Below are 24,085 nucleotides of genomic sequence, written 5' to 3'. Positions count from 1 at the left end.
TGAAGATGTTATTTCATATCCGACCCGATCACCTGTACTGAGTCCGTTTTCCCTTTCATAAACAGGCTTACATAGTCTGACTAAATCAGCATGGAGTGAGGACGCGAAAAAGATTTTGTGTGAAAACGGCTTTGGAGCACAAAAGCAAGAGAAAACTTTCCAGAGCAACAAAGGACACAATTCACTTTATCACGGTATGTATTACCCATTGTGAGGAATTTAGGTGTGACTGTGAGCTATATATAGTTAGGCGGCTAAGCCAAAAAATTGTGCAAAAAGTGATAAAAGCATGAAACTTTCCACGATGAATGACCATTGGGTGTTTGTCAATTTTGGATCGGGGGGCAATTCCAAAATTCACAAGTACCCGGATGAGCGGCTTTCTTAAAATATGCTGATTCAGCATTTTTACGTACATTCAAAATTCCCTTAAATGAGCACTACCGGCGTTAATTATGATAATATGAATAAATGTGAGAAATATACACTTACTGTGCACATGTATAACAGTTATAATGACGTCATGATGTCGTCACTGGGTGATATTGCACAATACATGCGAATATCTATACTGACTCCCATATACTAAATAGTCGAACCCTGCAATGATCTTTCCTGTAAACATTCATTACAGAAAACCATCCTTTAGGGCTAGAAAGGTTAAGTTAGCTTGGTGTCTACTTCCAAGACTTTGAGCATTTTCAATATGGCCGTCAATTTTTGAGGGAAAATAGAAAAACAACCAAAAGTCGACAGATATACTTTATTTGTGGCTCTTGTGAACCTGTTTCCTGCCAGAAAAACACAGTAGGATAATTGACTGCGTACTACCGCGTTTCTGGTATGGATAAACCAAAATGGCCGCCAACGCATACAGCAGAGGATGAATTATAGATATAATCAGTCTATTACTGGTATAATAAGTCTAATTAATACTTATAACGCCTTCAATTTTTCTGTTCATTTGGATTTTTCATTGGCCACTATCCTTACCTATCATTAATAGCTTTTTTTTTACATTCAAAATAAAAAAAATGTAAATGAAAAAGAGAAAGAATATTTTTCAAAGAAAGGGGGGTATAAAATTAATTTAAAATGATATAAAAATACATAAAAATTCAATTACGGACTTTTTTGTGGCAATCTGAACTGCTAGAGCACGTGGATTTTAATGAAAAATTACCATTCAGGAGTCAGTTGTCACCATCTCAGCCATGTGACATTAACATAAATTATATACATGTATATTTCACTCAGTTGCTGATGAACGCAACCAAACCACCTCCTTTCCCGCTGACGATCTTCCACTAATGCGGCCCTTGAACAAATGTGGAAATTGCCTTCTTGTCTCCTTCGAATCGCTGGCAATCTCCCTCTGACCTTATTCATATTGCCTTCTCGTTTTGCTCGGATTCATTACTATCTCCCGCTGATGATTTTTCTGCTGGCGAAGTCCCTAAAACGAATATGAAATTTACCTTCTCGTCTCGCTCGGATCGCAAACGATATTCGGCTGACGATGTTAAATTTGCCTCTTCATCGTGTTTGGATTGCTAAATGCCATTTGCTTCATATGCCGTACAATGAAATCATATACGGTTTTCCGTGCGATTTTTATGGCATCGTAAGTGGCTACGGGCTACGGCAAATACATTTACATTACATGCTTGTGCCATGCCTTGTCGCTAATTAATATGAGCTTACGGATATGAAGGGAAAATTCGGTTTGTCGACTGAAACTGATCATACAGAGTCCGTTCAGTCTCAGTGCAGTTGCTGCACGCCTTCCGTGTGGCTTTCTTGAAGATAGACGATGTTGGCGCATATTCCCAGGATTTATAGCATCCACGTGGTCAAAAGAAGAAAAAACACACAGCTTCAAATCTGTGCATGTGAATTACAATATTTAAAAGACTTTTGCTATTGTTTTTCCCTCTTAGCCCACCAAAGGTAGAAGGAAAAGAAGCTATCTCACGTTGATGATATGCCGCTAACGAACTCCTTTACGCGAATATGAAAATTGCTTTCTCGTCTCGCTCGGATCGAAAACGACATCCCGTGGAAGGTATGAAAACTGCCTTAGTGTCTCGGTCGGATCGGTAACAATCGTCCGCTGCAAATCGTCCGCGGACAAAATCCCTTGAACGTATATGTAAATTGCCTTCGCGTCTTGCGAATGATCTACCGCTGACAATCTCCCGCAAACGTAGCCCCTACTGAACGAACATGAAAATCGACTTTTCCTCTGTCAGCGCTGTCAAGTGATGCTTGAAGGTCTGATAGGTTTTAGCTTTCAGGCAGCCGTTCAAATGGCGGCTGGGCGGTTCACTGAAAAAAATCCTTATCAAAAATCTAACCTAAGTTGGAAATGTCTTTAGCCTTATTTTTCAAACATAAAGGGGTTACTGCTGACATATTAGAGATGACTGACTGCTTAATCGAAGAAGAAACTTGATTAACATACCTCCTTTCCTTTTTGTTTTATTACGTTGCCTTCCAAGCATATAATTTTACTGACATAAAATGTATATGTAGATTTCATTCGTTTAAAATCTTTTTCAGTGAAAATAAACATAATTTACCATTTTTTACGTGCCTTTTCCGTACTGTTTTGGTGGCCATTTTGCTATTTCTATTCAAATGACTCGCAGATTATGTAAAAGAAAATCCTAATACACGCTACCTCTGTATTTGTAAACATTCAAATTGACTTTTAAATGAAGAATATACACACACTGTATATAGTTTGATGTAAATTGCTGTGAATATTTATGTCCTTTTACGTAAAAATTGGCAGCCATTTTGGGTTACAAAAGTGCTCAGTGTCCCAGAAGCCACTAAAACAAAGCTAAGTTGACTTTTCTAACCCAAAAGAATACAATTTTTTTCTAACAATTGCAGAAAACAACACAGCATTGTGCAACTATTGGACTAATTGGAGTGGCAACTTAACTACTTGGAGGGCTTACTCCCTCACCACACATAATTTGAATATTTTTCAAGCAGATAATGGTAGTGTAGGAAAATCGCTAACGAAAAATCACGATGAAATCAAAGAAGAATATGCTGTTGATTAGACTGATAATACCACAAATATGCTGATTTTCCTGATTTTCTTTACCATTTTCTCTTCCCTGTGTTTTGGCGGCCACTTTTTCCGTATCAGTGACGTGTTAGGGTGTAGTCTTGTACCCTACAGTGTTCTTCCGACAGGAACACATTCACAAGAGCCCCGAATAAAGTATATCCGTCAACTTCTGGTTGTTTTTCTATTTTTCCTAAAAATTGACGGCCATATTGAAAAATCCTCAATGTCTAGGAAGTAGCAACTAAACTAATTTCCCTTTCAAGTCCTAAAGGGGTATTTCTGTGATAAAAAAAAGTACGGGAAAAGAAACATTGTAAAGTTAGACTATTGTTCCTATGGGAGAAAGTCGATATTTGTCATACTATATTGTGCAATATCACCCAGTGACGCCATCATGACGTCATCATTGCTCTGATAAATGTGCACGGTGAGCGTACGTTTTAAAAATCTATTTATGATATCATAATTAGTGCTGGTAGTGCTCGTTTTGATGAAATCTAATTGTACATAAAATGCTGAGTCAGCATATTTAAGAGAGCTGCTCATCCGGGTACTTGTGGATTTTGGAGTTGCCCCCCGATCTAAAATTGACAAACACCCAATGGTCATTCATCGTGGAAAGTTTCATGCTTTTATCACCTTTTGCACAATTCTGGAAATATTTTGGACTTAACCGCCGGACTAATATACCAGATCCACTGTTTAATGCTTCTTGCATCAAAGAAAAACAATAAGCTGATGGCATATGAAAGGTTGTCCACTATCATTGCACTGGCCACATCTGTACTGTATACATGAAGCCTCTGATAAAATTAAAAGAAATTTTCTCTGTCTGACAGACTAGATGCTTGTTTTAAACGTGGCGGATCCAGAGATATTATCTTTTAGTCTTCAAAATTATCTTTAGTTTGATGATCCATCCCCCATTTTTGACTGTCTTTTGACAGAAAAATTGGATACCTGCCAATGTTAACTTGAAAAATTCTAGCCATCTTCCAGGAGATCCAGAAGATGGCTTCATTTCACCTCTGTTAAATGTTGCATTTTATAAAATACTTTTGCCATCAGCTCAGGATAACAATATTATGAATGATCTCAAATAAAATCCACTTTTTTAAAATCACTATTTGAATTACAAAAGGCAACAGCAGCAATGACAGGGATCCACAATGCTCAGCAATCAGAAAATGTCCAGGCACAAGTTTTTTTTTTTATAATTATTTTAATTATGTAAAAACATTATATTTTCAGGTAAAGAAGTACAGTTTAAAAATGCTGCCCACCAGATAAGATTCTGGTTGCCCTCAAGTGGTGGTATCCAGATAGAAAACAGTGGTGTCCCTTTTTTCTATATTGGGAAAGTGCATGATCAAGCAATGTCACTTGGGGAAAAATATAGACAGAGCCACAAAGGACAGAAGGTGTAAGGAGTGCCATAAGCAATGGGATGTAAGTTGTCTTTTTACATTACTGTCTCGAACAATTTCATTTATAAATATTGTTTTTTTTTCTTCTATTTAAAGATTATCTGTGGCACAATAGTCTGACAATAATTGCATGTATTTAAACTATGCAATAAAAATATTAAGTAATTCCAAGAAAATGTCTTTGTATTTGGAAATTAAAGTTATTCCCCATTCTACACCTGTCATCTCATTTGGTACAAGCAGTGGCACATGTTTCAGCATTCTTGGACATATTCCTGTCTATATTTTTTGCTTTTAAATTTTTTTATATATTTTTATTAAGATTGAATTTTTAGTAGTGTGAATTTTAAATGATTTCCGATGAATGTTTTAGATTTAAATATTGTAGTAATTTTGAAAGATTTTAGTTATAACTATAATATAAATATTATCCATTATAAGGCGCTTTGAGGTAGTACGTAAGGCTCCATGAAAAATAAGAAACATTATTATTATTATTATTATTATTATTATTATTATTATTATTATATGAAAACACAAAGATGTGTTAGATTGCAGGGGATACAGGAGGATGCCTTTTCAAATAATCAAAAGCCACGATGCAGAAAGCGAACAACCCAAAAAATTGGCTGTAATGCCAAAATTTACTTGTATCACATTGTTAGGTTTCCTGACTACAAGGTCAGTAAAATAATTTTAATGGACATGGTTATTTTGGTATAAAAATTTCCTAACCCAATATCAAAATGAATTTATGTTACAGTTCTACTAATAAAAGGGATATGGGAAAGTAATCAATATTTATCATGTTATTCTATATGATTGTTGTATGTTTGCTAATTTAGACCCTATTCCCATAGACACCATTAGTGACATCCAACTCTGTGAGGACTCGCTGATTGCAATCAGCTCAACTGAATGACATGTCTCCTCATGTTATGATATAATAACTACCTCTTCTGTATTTTACTCAATGTCAGGCGGCACTCAGTTTACTTAAGCTGATTGCAATCAAGGAGAATCCCCACTATTAAATGATGAAAATTAAATAAACACTTTGCCTTTATGAACTAGAAAAGCACTCCAAGAGCGCAGACCCCCGCTAAGGCAGCGGTTTTGATTATTATTGATTATTGATTGATTATTGATCTGGATCATCACCAAAAACTAATCATCTCTTCCTGGGCCCACTTCTGACAGTTCCTGAAAATTTCATCAAAATCGGTCCATAATTTTTTGAGTTATGTTGATGACAGACAAACAAACAGGGGTGAAAACGTAACCTCCTTGGCGGAGGTAATAATATCTTCCCTCCTATATATTAATTGCAAATTCTTCCATTGTAACCAAGTCACTTCTTTCCATTATCCACTTTACTGTTTAAATGTGCTGTATGCAAAGGTAACATTTACTCAACTTTTAGGGCATACCATTAACCCACAAAGTAATCAGTTATATTTATTCAGACAAGCAGTATTTTTTTTTTAAACATTCAAATTTTTTATTTTTTTAGATACCAAGGAACATATGTCAGGATGGCATCATCTAATTGCCAGTATGTACCAAATGTCTGCCCTGACTCTTACACAGAAGTTGATTCCTCGGACAACACAGATAAGCAAGCTCAACCGCACATGTGCAGTACTAGCTATAGTAAATTAATGTTCAAGCCACTAGGAACAGAGTGGCAGCTGTACTCAAGGTTCTGACCGATCAGTGTTACTTGTTGGAGGACCAGGCGATGCTGAGTAAAATGCTGCATCAATTAGAGGCTCTGCATGATGTGGTCGAGGGATATATCTCAAAATTTGATGAATTTAATAAAAAGCACCAACACCCAAAAAGAGAAGGCTCATTTTGAAGAAAGCAGTGCATCTCCCCCAAAGGCGAAAAGTGATGACGTCCAGAGAAGACATTGTAGATGCTGATAAGCAGAATGAGTTCAGGACAATGTCTGTTAATTACTGCTGTCAACTAAATACAGGTACATAATGACCTTTGCTGTGAGTTCTGTGATGGTTACAATGACGTCACCAAGATTTATTTAAATAAATATTCCTTTTTGTATTTCTGTCCTAACACTTTTGTAAATTCTCAGCTATTATTTAGTTACAACAATATTGGATTATAGGGTACCCAGTTGTCCAGGTTACTTATTATTTGATGAAATAATTGTTTATTTTATGATCTGCTATCCTGCATTCATCGCTTAGAAGCTAATGCATTTATATTTATTGAAGTTGACAAAGTGGCAGCAGACTTACATGAAAATAATGTTTTAAGACTGCGCAGATCAAAATTCCATGGACAAGCCTCAAATCTTGGGGTTTTATGTGAAGGGTCTAAACTTTCAAAAACATAATATACAGGTGCTTTATTGGAACTTTATTGGATTTATCATCCATTGCAAGAAGAGTAATAATTGTACACAAAGAACAAAGTTAATGTTGTGAACTTTTTTATAAAAAGACTAGATATCACTTTGTATCAGTATCATATGAAATCTAAACAAGGCAGCAAAGTTGTCAAAATTGCAGACAAAAAGTAGAAAATAATGATGCACAAAATAGGTCATTTGGCCAATTTTGATACAATAATACTATATTCAGATTTTTGCAAAATGGGATCAAAACCAATCAACCATGTCTCTCTTTAACAATGAATGAGGCCGTTCACACTAGCACTTTCGACCGCGGTCTGGGGGTTGGACTGTCCTGTGTGTGTGTGTGTGGGGGGGGGGGGATTTTTTTTAATCTAATTTCTTTGCACATTGTGCAAGTTCATTCCACAAGTTTTTTTAGACTAAGGAAGTTAAGGATTTTGATACTGATAGCCCTATCATCAGGAATGTGGATGGACCAGTCATTATTTATACACACATTGGGGATGGGCTGTCTAGAGCGGGGGGGGGGGGATATGACTTTTTTACATAAAGTATTTTTTCATTGATATTATTTTGTGCATAATTTCAAGAAAAATTACCTTATGATCAATATGCCAGCTTTTCCAAATTTGAGCTGTATGTCTATTCTACAAAACATTTTTGTAAGTTACAAAATGATAAGTAATACAGTTTTCCTTTTATAAAGTTTGTGGTGTCAATGCACAATGTATTTTTGTCAGTTTTGATGCAATATTACATAATGATTAAAAGCATAATCACCACCTATTCTTAATTATCTACTAAACATGACATGGGCATTTAGAAAATGTAACTACCATTTGGCTTCATGCCCATGGGAGTTATATTTCCCACATTGAAAATGCTAATATGTGAAAAATAAACTTTTCACAAAGAATTGCATAACTGTTTTGCAATTATATACTTGAGTTTTTAACAACTGTTTTATTACTTTATGTCTCAGTTTTTTTACAACTATTTATTACTGTGTATTTCAGTTTTTGTACAAGTATTATTTTATATTATAAGCATATTTGAATTTTGACAACTATTTTGGTGCTTTATATTCAAGTTTTTTTACAACTATTTTATAACTTCATATTTGAGATTTTTTCATAACTGTTTTTAAATTATTGCTATATATCTGAAATTTTTACAATTGTGGAATCAGTTTCTGACTCTTGTTTCTACATAACACATCTCATTCGGTAGAAATTTTAATATATCTCAAATGATAACTATGAACTAAATAAAAATGTGACACGACATATAGTTTACATGGATGTAAAATGAAAATTCAAACTTATGAAAAACACTTAAAAATGTAATAGAAGTATTTGTGCTGTCAAATACATTGTAGGTTAAAATTAGTAATGTAAATATTTTCACAGGGAAATTTCTTTTTTTCTGTACATGTATTTGACACTATGATCTGGGTAGGCACCTCAGAATTTTAGTCCAACTGGGGTTTGGGCTGTCCCAAGGGGGTGGTTGATTGTTAATATGGGCAGACACCTGTATGCCATTGATTTCCCATGTGTCTGAAGCCTTGACCTAGACCATCTAAATTGTTCAAAAAACCATTTTGGTTTTCATAAAGGTTCTTATAAACATATAAGGTTTTTTTTATTAACATCAGTGTTGTGACATATTTACATCAGTGTACAATATGATTTGGAGGTATGGTTGGAGTTATTTAAGTACTGGAATGTCTTAACTTTCCCCGTGTCCTCTCCCACCACCAGCTGGCCATCAGGGTTGATGGCTAATGCTACGGGATTCTCCAACCCATCATTCCTAGTAGCAATGTATCTGATAAACTCTCCTTGTGGACTCAGTGCCACTATCCTGTGGTTGTACCAGTCAGCAATGAAGACGTGACCATAGTTGTCTGTACACACTCCCTGTGGTTGACACAGCTGACCATCACCACTGCCTTCTGTGCCATACTGGTACAGCTGACCACCAGTAGGTGACAGGACATGGTCTCTGTGATTACCTGGTTCTGATATCACAGTGTTATCATTGTTACTGTTTACTGTTATGTACTGTGGGCCTTCACACATACTGAGTGGAATAGTATTCAAGAGCTGTCCAATCGCTGCATGGAATGTGAAAATGGATTTCTTTTTCATGTCACAAACCATCACATGACATTGTCTGTTCAGTGTTATACCACGTGGGTCTTCAAGTTTACCACAGCCAATGGTTGACAGCTGCTGACCTCTGGTGGAAAACACCTTGATACATTTGTCACCTCATCATCATCATCATCATCATCATTTAGAGCCTATAGTGTTCCACTGTTGGACAAAGGCCTCAGCATGCTTTTTCCATTGTTTCCTATCCTGAGCCTCAGATTTCCAGTTTGGCCAAGGTTTCTTCTTCCAAGACTTCCAGTAGTCATCTAATTCATCCCTCCATCGTTTGACCGGCCTTCCTCTTTTTCTTTGTCCATACCTTGGGGTCCATTCTGTAAGCCTGATTGTCCACCTATTGTCCTTCATTCTTTTGACATGTCCTGCCCACCTCCATTTCATTTCTTAAACTGTGAGTAGTACGTCCTTGACTTTGGTCTGTTCACGTAACCATACATTCGTTTTCCGCTCTCTTGGATTGATGTTCAACATAATTCTTTCCATCTTTCTCTGAGCTACTTGTAGCTTGTGTTCCATGGAGGCAATCAGTGCCCAGGTCTCTGAACCATAGGTGATTGCCGGCAGCACACAAGCATTGAACACTTTCTTTTTCAGGCAGGTAGGAAGGTTGCTCTTGAAGATGTCATTGTGCTTTCCATATGCTGCCCATCCTGCTTTTATCCCTCGTTGGATTTCTTTCTCCAGTGTTCGATCACTAAGGCTGAACCGTTGCCCAAGGTATATATACTCTTCCACTGCTTCTATCTCTTTGGTGTTGACTTTCACTGTGCAAGGGGTGGTTAGTGGTCCAAACATCACCTTTGTCTTGCTGGTGTTCATCTTTAGCCCACTTTTTGCACTTTCATCTGCTAACGCCTGTAGCATTTGTTCTAGGCCTTTTGCATCATATGCTACTGTTATGATGTTGTCTGCAAACCTAAGGCGATTGAGCCTGGTACCGTCTATGTTTATGCCCTTGTCTTGCCAGTCTAGATCCCTGAATATACGTTCCAATGCTGCTGTGAACAGTTTAGGAGAGATTGTATCTCCTTGGCGTACACCTTTCTTGATCCTGATCTTATTGGTGGTCTTGTGTAGTTTGACTGTTACAGAGCTATCGGTGTATATGTCTCTGAGGACATCTACGTATCCATCTTCGATCCCTAGATCTTGCAGGGATGCCAGTATATACTGGGTTTCAACTGAGTCGAAGGCTTTTTCATAATCAACGAATGCTACACATAGTGGAATGTTATACTCGAGACATTTCTCTTTGAGCTGGTTGACAGTGTGCATATGATCAGTAGTGGTGTACTGGCCTCTGAAACCTGCTTGTTCCTTTGGCTGCGCTTCATCTAGTTGTCTTGTTAGCCTTTCGGTCAATATTTTGGTGTAAATCTTGTACAAATTAGAAAGTAGGCAGGTGGGTCTGTAATTCTTGATGTCTTTCCTATTGCCCTTTTTGAACATTATGATCATGTTGGCGTTCTTCCATGCTACAGGAATTTCCTTCAGATGTAAGCACTTTGTGAAGAGCCTGGCTAATTCCTGAGATAGGATATCTCCTCCTGCTTTTACCATTTCTGCTTTGATGTTGTCATTTCCTGCTGCCTTTCCGTTCTTCATTTTCTGGACTGCTGACTCTACTTCCCAAGCTGTTATGTCTGGTAGATCGCATGCCTTTGTTGAGATTTCTATTCCCTTGTTGCTGTCATACAACTCTCCATAGAATTCTTCTACTCGTTCTAATATTTGGTCTTGTGTGGTGAGCTCATTTTCATCTTTGTCTAGAAGATTCAGCATTCTATCCTGCCCTAGTTGAAAGGATCTCTTTGCTCTTTTCATGCTCTTTCCATTTTCGATGGTCTCTGCTATCTTCTTCATGTTCTGCTTCCTGATGTCTTCCCTTGCCTTCTTCTTGATGGTCTTATCCAGTTCTGCATATTCGATGTTGTTTCTGATGTCCCTGTTGTTGTTTACCTCCGTTTTCTTCATCATCCGTCTTTTCTTCATGAGAATCCTCGTTTCTGTTGAGAGCTTTGAGTCCTTCATTTTACTGGCTCTCTGATACACATTCTAGGATGGTAGTCGTTATTCTATCGTTCATTTCATCTACTCCATCTTCACCTTCTAGCTCTAGTGCACTGAATCTGTTCGTTAGGAGGATTTGGAACTCGTCTTTCTTTATGACCAGTTGCTCGATACTAGGTCTCTTTGATCGATTTGACAGGCATTTCTGTCTGTCCTTCCTGACATTGATCCTAATCACTCCCATAACTGCTCTGTGGTCACTGCCCGTATCCAGTCTGTTTAGCACTTTCACATCCGTGAAGATGTTTGGTCTGTTTGTCATGATGTAATCAATTTCATTTCTTGTACATCCATCTGGGCTTTGCCATGTCCATCTTCTTGATATCTTCTTCTTGTAGACGGTATTCATGATCTTCAAGTTATTTGCTGTCGCCCATTCAATCAGTAAGTCTCCTCTTTCATTCCTCTCTCCGCTGCCAAATTTCCCTGTGGCACGCTCTTGTATGTCTGACTTTATCCCGATCTTGGCGTTGAAATCACCCATGACTATGTGGTAGTGGCAGTCTGTTGTCAACTGACGCTGTACTTCTTCATACAGTTGTTCTACTTCTTCATCTGGTCTGCTTGATGTTGGTGCATATACCTGAATGAGTTTCATTGAGAATCTCTGATTCACGTTGAGCTTGACTGTAGCCACCCTTGCGCTAATTTGCTTTACCTCAATGATGTTCTTGCTTAGCGCCTTGTGTATCAGAAATCCAACTCCTTGTTGGCCATTTGAAGCATTTGTATGGTACAATATATGTCCGCTATTCAAGGTAATTAAACGTTCTTCCGCTTGCCTAATTTCTGACAAGCCTATCACATGCCATTTAACTCCGGTGTCCTGGAGTTCAGTTTCCAATTCTGCAAGTCTTTCATTGTTCTTCAAAGTTCTAATGTTGTAAGTAATGATGTTGAAATTTTTCACTGGTCTTGATGTTGGTGATCCTTGCTGCCCCAGAGATTCTTAGCACCTCCTGCACTCTGCTGGTCTGAACCAGGATCACCTCCTAAGTTCAGGGCGTTTGTGCGGCTGGGTACTGGAGGCCATGTGTTTGTTGGTTGTTTCATGCTGGATTTTAGGCCTACTCATCCCACGCTGGTTATTGCGGGTTGGGAGAGGGTGTTGAAGTTGGCAACACCATTCCTAGGCAAATTTGTGTGAACACACTAAAGAGCTTTGCCTGCCTTATGTTTATATCATAGAGGTGATTTCATGACCAAATTTAATTTCAGAAAATCCCTATTTTAGTTCAAGTTATATGTAATTAAATTATATTTAGATGTCTTAAAATTATATTAAGTGAATATTTAAGTAAATTACATTAAACTTCTATACAAATCAAGTCAGATATCAGTATATAGCAAATGTATTTAAATGTCCAAGTTAAAACTACATTAAGTTCTACAGGATGTGTTCAGGACTGAATAACTTCATCTATGGCTTCATCTTCCAGTTAAAGTTTAAATCAGCCTTGGTCTAATTGTGTTAAAGGTCTCCTGCAATGTGTCTTAATTCTGTTAATTGGCTTCAATATCTCTGACTTGCTTAAGGAATCACTGTAATGTAATTGTCCTTATGTATTAGTATATAAGGAGAAGAATTGGCAATATACTATCATTAGAGTCTTGTGTCTTCACATGAAGTAGTCAGAAGTAGTGTAGAGTAGAACATATAGTCAGCAGATAGAAGTGGACCAGTGACACCAATACCTGGATTGTACAGAATAAAGGTAGAGATCACACAGATTGTAGTGAGTCTCTAGAAACGTAACAACGGCTTGTTGTTGTATACGGTTTTTCCTCCGCTAGCCTTATGATCCGGCATTTGTCACCTCGTGATGTTATATACAGGTTACCAGTCTCTGACACAGCCACATCAAATGGATTTTCAAGTTTAAAGTCAAACTTGAACTCTCCATCATGTGTGAACATTTTTGTTCTCTCGTTTCCATTATCCACAACAGACACTTGTTCCTCATCTATGGCTAATCCTTTTGTGAATATTACTTTATCATCACTCAGCTTAGGACTAAAAGAATGCACACACTTTGCTTTTTCTAGAAAAACAGGAGGGTTTTTCCCCTGTTCAGCTAATGGAGGTTTAGACTCTACTGTCACCTGTCCTAACATGGCCTCCAGTCCAGCAACAGATGTCTCACCTGGGCTGTAGGATATCTGTATTGGTGTGTCTGGAGGTGGGACTGGTGTTTTCTCCATTACTTCAAGTCTCTCTGACAGAGATTTTGCCTGATCCATGATGTCAGAGTCAGCGCCCTTTGTGACAAGTTCCTGGGTAGAGTGACAGACACTGCGCATGGTGCAAAAGTGGTGTTCAAGGATATCCTTTCTTGCATCCTTCTGGGTTTTTTTACGGCTGTATGCAGAATTTACTTCTGATTTTAGTGTCTCTTTCTGCTCATTAATCAGTTGAATAAGCTGCTGGGCTTTGTTTTCAATCTTGTTGATAGTGACATCCCAATTATGAAAGTCCTCTTTTTCATTGGCTGTTTCAGTGTCAATTGCTTCTTTAAACAAGCTCATAGTTTTCATGGTTTTCTCACAAGCACCATTAAGTTTATCTCTGTTGCTTTCTGCAACTTCATGAATAGAGGAAATGTGATGTCCATTATGTGATGTTACTTTACACTCACTACATATGGCAGTATTATCATCTTCACAGTAAAATTTTAATTTGTTATTATAGGATGTTTCTCACAACTGATGACCTTTTGTGCAATGCCCCCTCTCACTGCTGCTTCATTGGCCTGTTTCTCTTCTAATGTTCGTCTATGTCGTTGTTGGGTTATGATGTCTATTGTCTTGCAGATGTCAAAGTTTTTTTCAAGTTTAGTAAGTCCACCACATGGAAACAGGGATGCCTATTTGCAAATAGGACACGGATATGCCCGGTCTGGAGTGTGAGATCTTTGGGCATGATCAGTTATACAACCATAGCAAAATGTATGGTGGCAAGACAGTATACGGGGGTCCTCATACTCTCTCCGACAGATGATACATGTCAAGATATTCTTTTTAATTTCTGCTTCTAGTGCCTCTGCCATAGTGATTGTCTCTTTGCTGGTGTATACACTTTAGGTGCAAAGTTGGTTTCTGTACCTTTCATATGGAGTCACAGAGTAAAAATAAGAGTTATGGATTGTCATTTAGCAGCAGCACTGATCTACGGAGTTTAATATGGTAACATTTAACACTTACTGACCGCACCCTTCAACTAGACTAGTGTCATGTCAGTTTTTCTGCCAAATGTTTTTAAATGTAAGCCCTGAAATATGCACCGTGTTTCTTCTTTATCCATTTAGAACTGCTTGGACGTAGAGAGAATATGGCATCTGTTCATTACCTGATCCCAACCTGATTCTGTTGTCTAGCCTCATATTCGGCTGTATTGTGCTTACGCTAAGCTCTTTTTCTAGAAACAGAGCTATGTATGTATATGTCTGTGTAAGAAACTTCCCCAGTTTCTGTTGTCTGTCGCCATGCAGCTGTATTGTGCTTACGCCAAGCTCTTTTTATAAAAATAGAGCTATGTATGTATATGCCTGTGTAAGAAATTTCCCCAGTTTAATGGCTGACACTGTACCAAGCCCTTCTGAAATTTTTCTTTAATTTTTGTATCGTCATTGTTCAACATATATTGTACTAGCTTTATGCAGTGCGTAATATTATTTTCTCCTTTCTAGATCTACCAGGTATTGTTGACTGATTATTTCTTAAGCTGACCTCACTTTAGCCTTAAGAATAAATTAAATGCAGTCATTTATTTGATGATGCAGTTGTGTTTGCTCTAAACTCGGGGGAACAAGAAAAGGGTTTAACAAAGCAAGCATCTACCTGTATCAATCCTGTTTGGATATGTGAGAGAAAAAAAATCCCAAGTTCCAGGTGCTTTTTGTGTGCTTTTTATATGGCACTATTGAAGGGAACTGTGTGCCTTTTGATACCAGAAAGATTCAATTTTGAGGAACTACTATAATTATCACACTATATGAGCCGTTTTGTTGTTTATCCCTGTTGTTTATGCAGGCAGTCATTTAATTGTTACTGACAACTTGACTACACATCTATTCTTATAATTCACATGAAATGCACATTATACAAATACATAATACATTTTACCTAAAAATTACTTTGAAACAAAATTGTTCCATTTTGAATGTCCAGTCTGTAAATAATGCCATACCCAGACCTACCAAAATTCGCCATAATCCACAATTTTCACGTTTATGCAAAATGTGATCAAAATCAATGTACCATACCTCCCATGAATCATTCTAAGTCAATCCACTTTTTGAAATACCATAAAGATTAAATTTTGAGCTTTCATAATGAGATACAGGTGTGTTAAGGCTGTATTCCCAGAGCTTTTAGATCCATCTATCCCCACGGAGTCTCACTAGATTACTGTTAGATAATCCGGCTTAAATGCCCGTCACGCCTACTACAAGCTGTAAGGGGGTAATTAACTTTCGTGCCTGCTCGGCTGACAACTATTTAGGGTGAACCCCCAGGGAGTTAGGTCGATCTAGTTGGATCGATCTAATCTCTGGTAATGGGGTCTTAAGACATTTATTGGGAATGATAATTAAGTGTGATAGGTTGATTTTGCATCCATTTGAAAATTGTCCATTTTCCCTTATTTTGGTAGGTCCGAATATGGCAGTTTTTTTTTTTTTTTAGTTTTGGGATAAAAACAGATGACAGATGCAGGTGATGTTAGCCATCACTTAAAATGATTTTTATTGTAAATGCACCATGTCTCTGTTCATAAAAAATAATTACATATATGTATATAATGAGACGAGCAAATACTGGTACTGTTACATGAACAATGTTCGACATATGCTGCACCTTTATGTTAAGTCAAAATGTTTTTTTTAAGATTAACTGGCAAGACCTTGAGTAAATATCAACTGATACGATCAATACATGTTGTATCTGTTCATACATACTGCTTAATTAAGAATATATGTTAGTAAATTTATACACAGAATATTGTACATCACAGGATTTATAGTGTCGTCTTGAAGTATTTTTTAGACACCCTTACAGTATTTTGACCAATTAAGTTGCTACCATGCCTCTTTTTATTTTTCTTTGCATGAAATTAATATAGGTCAGAACTGTGTATCATGTATTCATAAAAAAAAAAAAAAAAAAAAAAAAAAGCAGCCATATTAGATTTTGTCCGTTTCCATATTTACGAACTAGGCATTTGCCATTCCCACATCATGGATAACTTGACCAGCACACTCTGAGCATTCAACTGAGCATTTCAGGTCTGTACATAAATAAAGCACTTTTTTGGGATTTGCAGCTCATCTCACACCCCCATAAACGTGTTTCCAACTGTTTAGTTAATTTGGCTATGCTGAATACTTTCGACTCTTATCTGGTTATGAAGATGTCAAAATATTCTGAAAATGATCTGATACAGACCTTATCATCAGCTGAGTATACTACTCAAATTTCCTTCATATGGCATAAATCAATATGTACATAAACATCATTGATATCTACAATTTTTGTTCTTTATTTCTCTGTCCATAAAAAGAACTTCATTGCACTTGAGAAAAATTTCTCAGTATCTGTGGTAAATTGCCTTCATCCCGACCTATGTTTTCTTTATCTTTATTCATCTCATTTGCTTTTTTATTTTTATTTTTTTAATATACTTCCATTGTCTATGATTGTGGGGTTTTTTTTTGTCCTCTTATAGTATGCAATTTTTCATATTTTGCTTATTAAAATAAAATATCACAACACTGAATTGATAAAATCTCTTATAGTTCAAAATGTGAAAAGTGTCGTATTGGAGATGTCCGCCATATTGCAACTTTTCCGTCTCTACTCCCAGATCCTGATATGACATATCGGCTCTCAGCAGTACACAGGGATCGTATGGTGTCACTGTGGGCTTTCAGAGGTTCCTGCTTCTCAAAACTGCGACTATTGAATATATACATGTATGCCTCTTTGCAGTTTCTCATCATTTTTGAGCCTGCCCATATCTGAAAAGAAAAAAATACCAGTATACAAATGTTTAGTTAAATTTTAAGGAGATGAATATATTAAGAGCTCATTACTTACATTGATGTTAAGGGTATTGACATAAACCAACAACCCATGCCAAAAGTGTCACGTAGACATTAATGAAAGTTTGCTGACTTAATCAATGTTTAAATTAAATATTTTGACTGCAAATTTAGAGTAAAATAAATCAATTAAAATATCATCAGTTGCAGTTTTCTTCCCACAAAATAAATAATGAGACTTAAAATCAATGTTTTGGCTCATCCATCATCCATAAGTGTGATATCAGAAAAAAGTTATCAGAATTAAAATTTAATTTAACTAGAGGATCAGAGAGGCGATACCGCCTCCGGATATTGTACCACCAGCTGGAGTAAGCGCATTCGTATGGACCCCCCCCCCCTCCAAAAAGGGACACCATCACCAGTCTTGTGCTTGACAAGCTCTATAAAATGCAATCAACAGGAGTTCTCAAAATATACAAAAAAATATAATTAAAAATGGTCAGTATATGACATTCTATTCAACTTCAATAGTAACTATGGACCTATCTCTGCCAGTTTTGGAGATATAAGGGACTAAATGTTATAATTTTGCAGTTACCATAATGTGCCATAAATTTCCTACAGAAAAAAATTAATTAAAATAAAGAAAAGGTCATTTTGGTCAAAATTCTTGAAATGGGAGGTGCTCTGAAGTTCCAAATGTTCTAATTTGATGAAATAATGTCATTTTTGACCACAAGTTGCCTGCTTTGCCAAGCCTTATGTTTTATTTTTCTGGAGTTCAAAATTAATTATCCATTACCGTACTGCACATTTTGCTTTCACCACCAATATGTACTTTTTGATACAGCGTAAATTTGGAGATAAAAGGGAAGCAAAATTTGCAAAGTTCAGTTCATGGTGAAAAGTAGGTCAAAGGTCAATTTCAAGGTCACATTTAGATTGCCAGTATGACTTCCTATTCAATACAACAGTAACTATGGACCTATCTCTGCCAGTTTTGGAGATAAAAGGGAAGCAAAATTTGCAAAGTTCAGTTCATGGTGAAAAGTAGGTCAAAGGTCAATTTCAAGGTCACAGTAAGATTGCCAGTATATGACTTCCTATTCAACCTCAATAGTAACTATGGACCTATCTCTGCCAGTTTTGGAGATAAAAGGGAAGCAAAATTTGCAAAGTTCATGTGATGAAAAGTAGGTCAAAGGTCAATTTCAAGGTCACAGTAAGATTGCCAGTATATGACTTCCTATTCAAGTTCAATAGTAATTATGGACCTATCTCTGCCAGTTTTGGAGATAAAAGGGAAGCAAAATTTGCAAAGTTCAGTTCATGGTGAAAAGTAGGTCAAAGGTCAATTTCAAGGTCACATTTAGATTGTCAGTATATGACTTCATATTCAAGTTCAATAGTAACTATGGACCTATCTCTGCCAGTTTTGGAGATAAAAGGGAAGCAAAATTTGCAAAGTTCAGTTCATGGTGAAAAGTAGGTCAAAGGTCAATTTCAAGGTCACAGTAAGATTGCCAGTATATGACTTCCTATTCAACTTCAATAGTAACTATGGACCTATCTCTGCCAGTTTTGGAGATATAAGGGACTAAATGTTATAATTTTGGAATTACCTTAATGTGCCATAAATTTCCTACAGAAAAAAAATAATTAAAATAAAGAAAAGGTCATTTTGGTCAAAATTCTTGAAATGGGAGGTGCTCTGAAGTTCCAGATGTTCTAATTTGATGAAACAATGTCATTTTTGACCACAAGTTGCCTGCTTTGCCAAGCCTTATGTTTTGTTTTTCTGGAGTTCAAAATTAATTATCCATTACCGTACTGCACATTTTGCTTTCACCACCAATATGTACTTTTTGATACAGCGTAAATTTGGAGATAAAAAGGAAGCAAAATTTACAAAGTTCAGTTCATGGTGAAAAGTAGGTCAAAGGTCAATTTTAAGGTCACATTTAGATTGCCAGTATATGACTTCCTATTCAACTTCAATAGTAACTATGGACCTATCTCTGCCAGTTTTGGAGATAAAAGGGAAGCAAAATTTGCAAAGTTCAATTCATGGTGAAAAGTAGGTCAAAGGTCAATTTCAAGGTCACATTTAGATTGCCAGTATATGACTTCCTATTCAACTTCAATAGTAACTATGGACCTATCTCTGCCAGTTTTGGAGATAAAAGGGAAGCAAAATTTGCAAAGTTCAATTCATGGTGAAAAGTAGGTCAAAGGTCAATTTGAAGGTCACAGTAAGATTGCCAGTATATGACTTCCTATTCAACTTCAATAGAAACTATGGACCTATCTCTGCCAGTTTTGGAGATAAAAGGGAAGCAAAATTTGCAAAGTTCAGTTCATGATGAAAAGTAGGTCAAAGGTCAATTTCAAGGTCACAGTAAGATTGCCAGTATGTGACGACCTATTCAAGTTCAATAGTAATTATGGACCTATCTCTGCCAGTTTTGGAGATAAAAGGGAAGCAAAATTTGCAAAGTTCAGTTCAAGGTGAAAAGTAGGTCAAAGGTCAATTTCAAGGTCACATTTAGATTGTCAGTATATGACTTCATATTCAAGTTCAATAGAAACTATGGACCTATCTCTGCCAGTTTTGGAGATAAAAGGGAGGCAAAATTTGCAAAGTTCAATTCATGGTGAAAAGTAGGTCAAAGGTCAATTTCAAGGTCACATTTAGATTGCCAGTATATGACTTCCTATTCAACCTCAATAGTAACTATGGACCTATCTCTGCCAGTTTTGGAGATAAAAGGGAAGCAAAATTTGCAAAGTTCAGTTCATGGTGAAAAGTAGGTCAAAGGTCAATTTCAAGGTCACAGTAAGATTGCCAGTATATGACTTCCTATTCAACTTCAATAGTAACTATGGACCTATCTCTGCCAGTTTTGGAGATATAAGGGACTAAATGTTATAATTTTGGAATTACCTTAATGTGCCATAAATTTCCTACAGCAAAAATTAATTAAAATAAAGAAAAGGTCATTCTGGTCAAAATTCTTGAAATGGGAGGTGCTCTGAAGTTCCAGAAGTTCAAATTTGATGAAATAATGTCATTTTTTATTTTTCCAGAGTTCAAAATTTATTATCCATTACCGTACTGCACATTTTGCTTTCACCACCAATATGTACTTTCTGATACAGCATAACTTGAAAACCGTACGGAATACAAAAAAACGGAGACCACTTCCAGTGTTGGGCTTTACATGCTCTACAAAATGCAAAAAAGAATGGGTCTCTAGCATTAACGGTTCCCGAATTAGAGACAGTTTTCAGTTTCACCATCTTATGGCCGCTACTCCGGTGAAAATGCACTGATTGACCCCAAATTCACGGAGATGAAGGATGACCTGAAGGGTAACACTTTCCAATAATATTATTGGTTAAGTCTGTGTGGTGTCTGAATAACAGGGCCAAAAAAATTTTTTTCGTAAAAAATTTAATTTTTTGGAAAATTTTGGCCCCGTTTGACCTTGAAGTAAAGGTCAAAGGTCAAATCCAAGGGCATATTTGAAATCTACACATATGACTTTTGGAAAGCCGTCTGTAGAAATTTTTCCCATAACCCCTTCCGTAGGGTAGATAATTAGCATTTAATTTTGCCATTTTTGGACAAGGGTGCATTTCAATGAGTGCCACACCCAGACCCCAATACCGACAAAGCCCAAATTTTACGTGGAACGAGTTGAGATTATAGGTGACCTAAATCCAAGAGATGGGTACGGGGGGCCTTACCGCCTAGGAGGAGAAGTGGTAACGGTAGCCGTCCGGCGGAGCCGGCGGAACGATCCGGACGGGACCGAAACCATGTGTACCGCCAGCGCTAACGCTGGTGGTACAATAATTCAAATTATTCAATAAAAATACAGTATCAGCCTCACATTGAATGCAATGCAGCCATGGTTGCAGGGTGACATCTATGGCTGTTTGTTTGACTGTTTCTGCATTACATCATAAGCTTAGATTTACCTCTAATCATAATGTTTTAATTATACTAGAGGTCTTACATTGTCTCCAACTTGTGTGAGCTTGGTAAAACCCCTGGATTTGTCCACCTCCAGACACGTGACGCGTTCTTTGAAGTTATCCACATCCCACACCGTTATCATTGGCACGTCATCATGGCCGACCCACACTGTGGCATTGTGGGATGTCTGCTGAAACAAATGAAGTTCAGTTGTGTGTACTTGCCATATTGCATAAGTTGTTTTGTGAAACAACAAGTTTTATTGGAAACCAATGACTAAAGGCATCGCAGGTAATGTACCAATAGTAATAACACTGCCACTGCGTGATTTGTAATAATTATTGGAAGAAATATTCATTTCATTTGTCAAATGGATTATAAACAGACAATATTTTAAGCTTTGCATAATATATGGATATTTTAATTTTGCACTGTAAGTGTAGCAAGCTGTCTTTGAACTTATCAAATAGAATTATTGTCAATGTGCTAAAACTAAGTCTTAAAAGCGAGTATAAATTATGTCGACTAACACTAGTATCAATACTTACATTATTCTCATCTTCTTTGGCAATAAGAAAACATGAAAATCTGTACAGTCTGTTATGTTGCTGGTCTTGGTATGTGAGTTCTCTCTTCATTTTACCATCATCCACTGATATCACTGCTATAGACTCCCCTGAATCTGAAACAATGACAAAAATTTAATAAATAAATAAATAAATAAATAAATAAATAAATAAATAAATAAATAAATAAATAAATAAATTAATTAATAAATGGGGGATGTCATTGAAGGTAGGTTGAATGGCAAATGAGGCAGAGTAAGAAAGAGAATGTTCAACCACTGGTGTAAGAAGGAAAATGGTGGAAAAGAAACTTCTGGAGAGGTCAAACAAAGGGCTGAAGGTTGAGATGGGTGGCATGGGAGATGCTGAACCTGCCTTGCCGCACAAGACCATGAGAGAGAGAGATAAATAAGAAGAAAATGGAGAACAGGGCAATGCAAAGGGGGTTGGAGAAGGTTAGACCTGGAGTTAGAGAAAAATAAGACAGCAAAGCTTGCAAATATACAGACACCAAAGAGAAAATTTCCTTCCCCAGAGAGAGAGCTGTCAGCTGGGGTTAGAGCAAATAATCAACAATCAATATAAACTGAGTGGAACCATATTTCAATGGGAAGAAAAATAAAATATGAACTGGACTGAGTGGACCACAAAAGAAAGAGAGATATGAGTAAGAGAACCTTGATCAGAAACCCACATAAAAGAGAGAGAGAGAGTTCTTGCACAAAGAAAAATGAATACAATAAAATGAAACTCAGACCACTTACTTTTCAAACACCACAACTCATCGCGGAAAAATGTTATGGCCTTAATTCCTCCATCCACTCTCAGTTGTTTCAGCTCTTTGAGTGTTGAGGTATCCCAAACCACTATTTGGCCATTTAGGCTGGCAGAATACACCGTGCTGGAAGTGAAATACACTTAATGAAGGAACTGAAGGTCCAACCTAGGCTTAGCATACTATAAAAAAACAATATATTATTGAAAACTAAATTACCTCACTCCAACATGTAAGAGAAATGTTAGAATTATACTCATTCAACTTAGAAAAATGAAATTTAAAGATACTTAACTGCTTTTTCATAAATCCGTTAGTGATTAAGTAAGGTATTTTATTTAGCTTTAAACATCCACTGGCAGTTATTTGGGGGAAATTATCTAATATCCAACAGTAGGGCAAGGACAGGATGACAGTTTGTGTGTTTACAATAAATTACCACATTATTAATAGTGAAACCTGTTATCCTATCAAAGTGCTCATCATTGAATAACACCTTTCTCAAAGGAACACATAATCAAAGCAAAACAGACCAATGTTTACTATGGACGGAGGAGCTGTGTATGGGCGGAGTCAAGGGAAGGGAGAGGGGAAGCCATTTGGAACTTGCAATACAGAGTTGCTGAAAGTTACAACTATATATACAAAATAAAGCCTTCTATTTCTCACCTGCCGTCGTCAGAAATGGTGAGATCACACACCTGGTCTCTGTGGGCCACCAGCTGGGAGTTGGCACGCTTGCTGTGCCTGTCAATCACGTAGATGACGCTGTCAAATGACCCCGCCCACACCTGACTCTCTCCCACTGCCAGCAGACACACCTGGGAAATATTGGATCACTCTGTCAATCATTGTTACAAACCAAAGTTAAAGTAGACACTCTTAGTTGTCATTCATTGGCTGAAACCAAGCCAATGCCTGGATGTGACTGCTATAAAAGGTCATATCATTTTAACTCATTAAAATAAATTAAAAATATCACTTTTAATATAATAATATAATAATATGTTTCGAGTCTAAAATCCATTAAATGTTCAACAGACTGTACAACATAAAATACAAAGTTTATAAAAATGATAAAGATATATGTTATATAATTCAGAGCTAGACTAAACTGTAATAAACAGTAATTAAAAGTAAAAAGTAAAAAAATCAGAGAAACACTGATTTTTATGTGAAACACACTAAGACTTACAACCGTGTGGGTAACCTTTAAATTTAATTAATGTTGGCTGACTCCAAACCAATTCATTAAAAATAGAATTACTAACTGGGTAAACACACTCCTTGAAATAATTTAACAATCTTAATCATTAAGTGAAACATTCTTACCACTCTGTCCTTAGCTTTAATGTTGGAAGCCTCCAACACCCAGGTACTGGCATCATACACCTCCACCTTCCCATTACCCATAGCACACCACAGCTTGGGTGTGCTGTCTTCATCCTCATCTCCCACACGACCTGGAGAAATAGAAACACCATTGCGTTAGATGAGATTGTGCAATCAGTATATGATCGTAATTAAGAACAACTTTCTTTAGGGTGCCGTCTTCATCTTCATCACCTACATGGCC

General features: G+C 36.8%; 3 protein-coding genes across 7 annotated transcripts in view; 1 reads left to right on the top strand and 2 right to left on the bottom strand.

Moving 5' to 3' along the window:
• Positions 1–24: 24 nt before the first annotated feature.
• On the top strand, positions 25–12,904 carry LOC106172073 (uncharacterized). 2 transcript variants are annotated; one of them, XM_086994483.1, is made up of 4 exons: positions 25–194; positions 4,340–4,537; positions 5,067–5,196; positions 6,029–12,904. In XM_086994483.1, exons 2-4 carry the CDS (start codon positions 4,531–4,533, stop codon positions 6,222–6,224), a joined length of 333 nt encoding a protein of 110 aa, XP_086850609.1. In that variant the 5' UTR covers positions 25–194; positions 4,340–4,530; the 3' UTR covers positions 6,225–12,904. The 2 variants fall into 2 exon arrangements, with proteins under 2 accessions (XP_086850609.1, XP_086850608.1); XM_086994482.1 differs by having other exon boundaries at positions 5,058–5,196.
• On the bottom strand, positions 11,108–11,743 carry LOC106172057 (protein CFDP2-like). The gene has a single exon (XM_087018788.1). It carries the CDS (start codon positions 11,741–11,743, stop codon positions 11,108–11,110), a length of 636 nt encoding a protein of 211 aa, XP_086874914.1.
• A 2,955-nt stretch (positions 12,905–15,859) lies between the features above and the next one.
• Positions 15,860–24,085, bottom strand: part of LOC106172061 (DENN domain-containing protein 3-like) — a 34,246-nt gene continuing 26,020 nt past the window's right edge. For 3 of the 4 annotated variants that reach the window (XM_086994477.1, XM_086994476.1, XM_086994479.1), the window contains 6 exons: positions 23,842–23,972; positions 23,179–23,330; positions 22,499–22,635; positions 21,717–21,850; positions 21,209–21,358; positions 15,860–17,159 (listed from right to left, as the gene is read on the bottom strand). In XM_086994477.1, the coding sequence (XP_086850603.1) occupies positions 16,932–17,159; positions 21,209–21,358; positions 21,717–21,850; positions 22,499–22,635; positions 23,179–23,330; positions 23,842–23,972 (932 nt within the window). In that variant the 3' untranslated portion in view covers positions 15,860–16,931. The remainder of the gene's footprint in view (positions 17,160–21,208; positions 21,359–21,716; positions 21,851–22,498; positions 22,636–23,178; positions 23,331–23,841; positions 23,973–24,085) is intronic. The other variant, XM_086994478.1, reaches the window with a different exon arrangement.

The sequence above is a fragment of the Lingula anatina genome, chromosome 8 (assembly GCF_051362555.1).
Source record: "Lingula anatina isolate TDL-2025a chromosome 8, LinAna3.0, whole genome shotgun sequence".
Classification (NCBI taxonomy): Eukaryota; Metazoa; Brachiopoda; class Lingulata; order Lingulida; family Lingulidae; genus Lingula; species Lingula anatina.
This window is presented reverse-complemented; position numbering and strand designations above follow the sequence as displayed.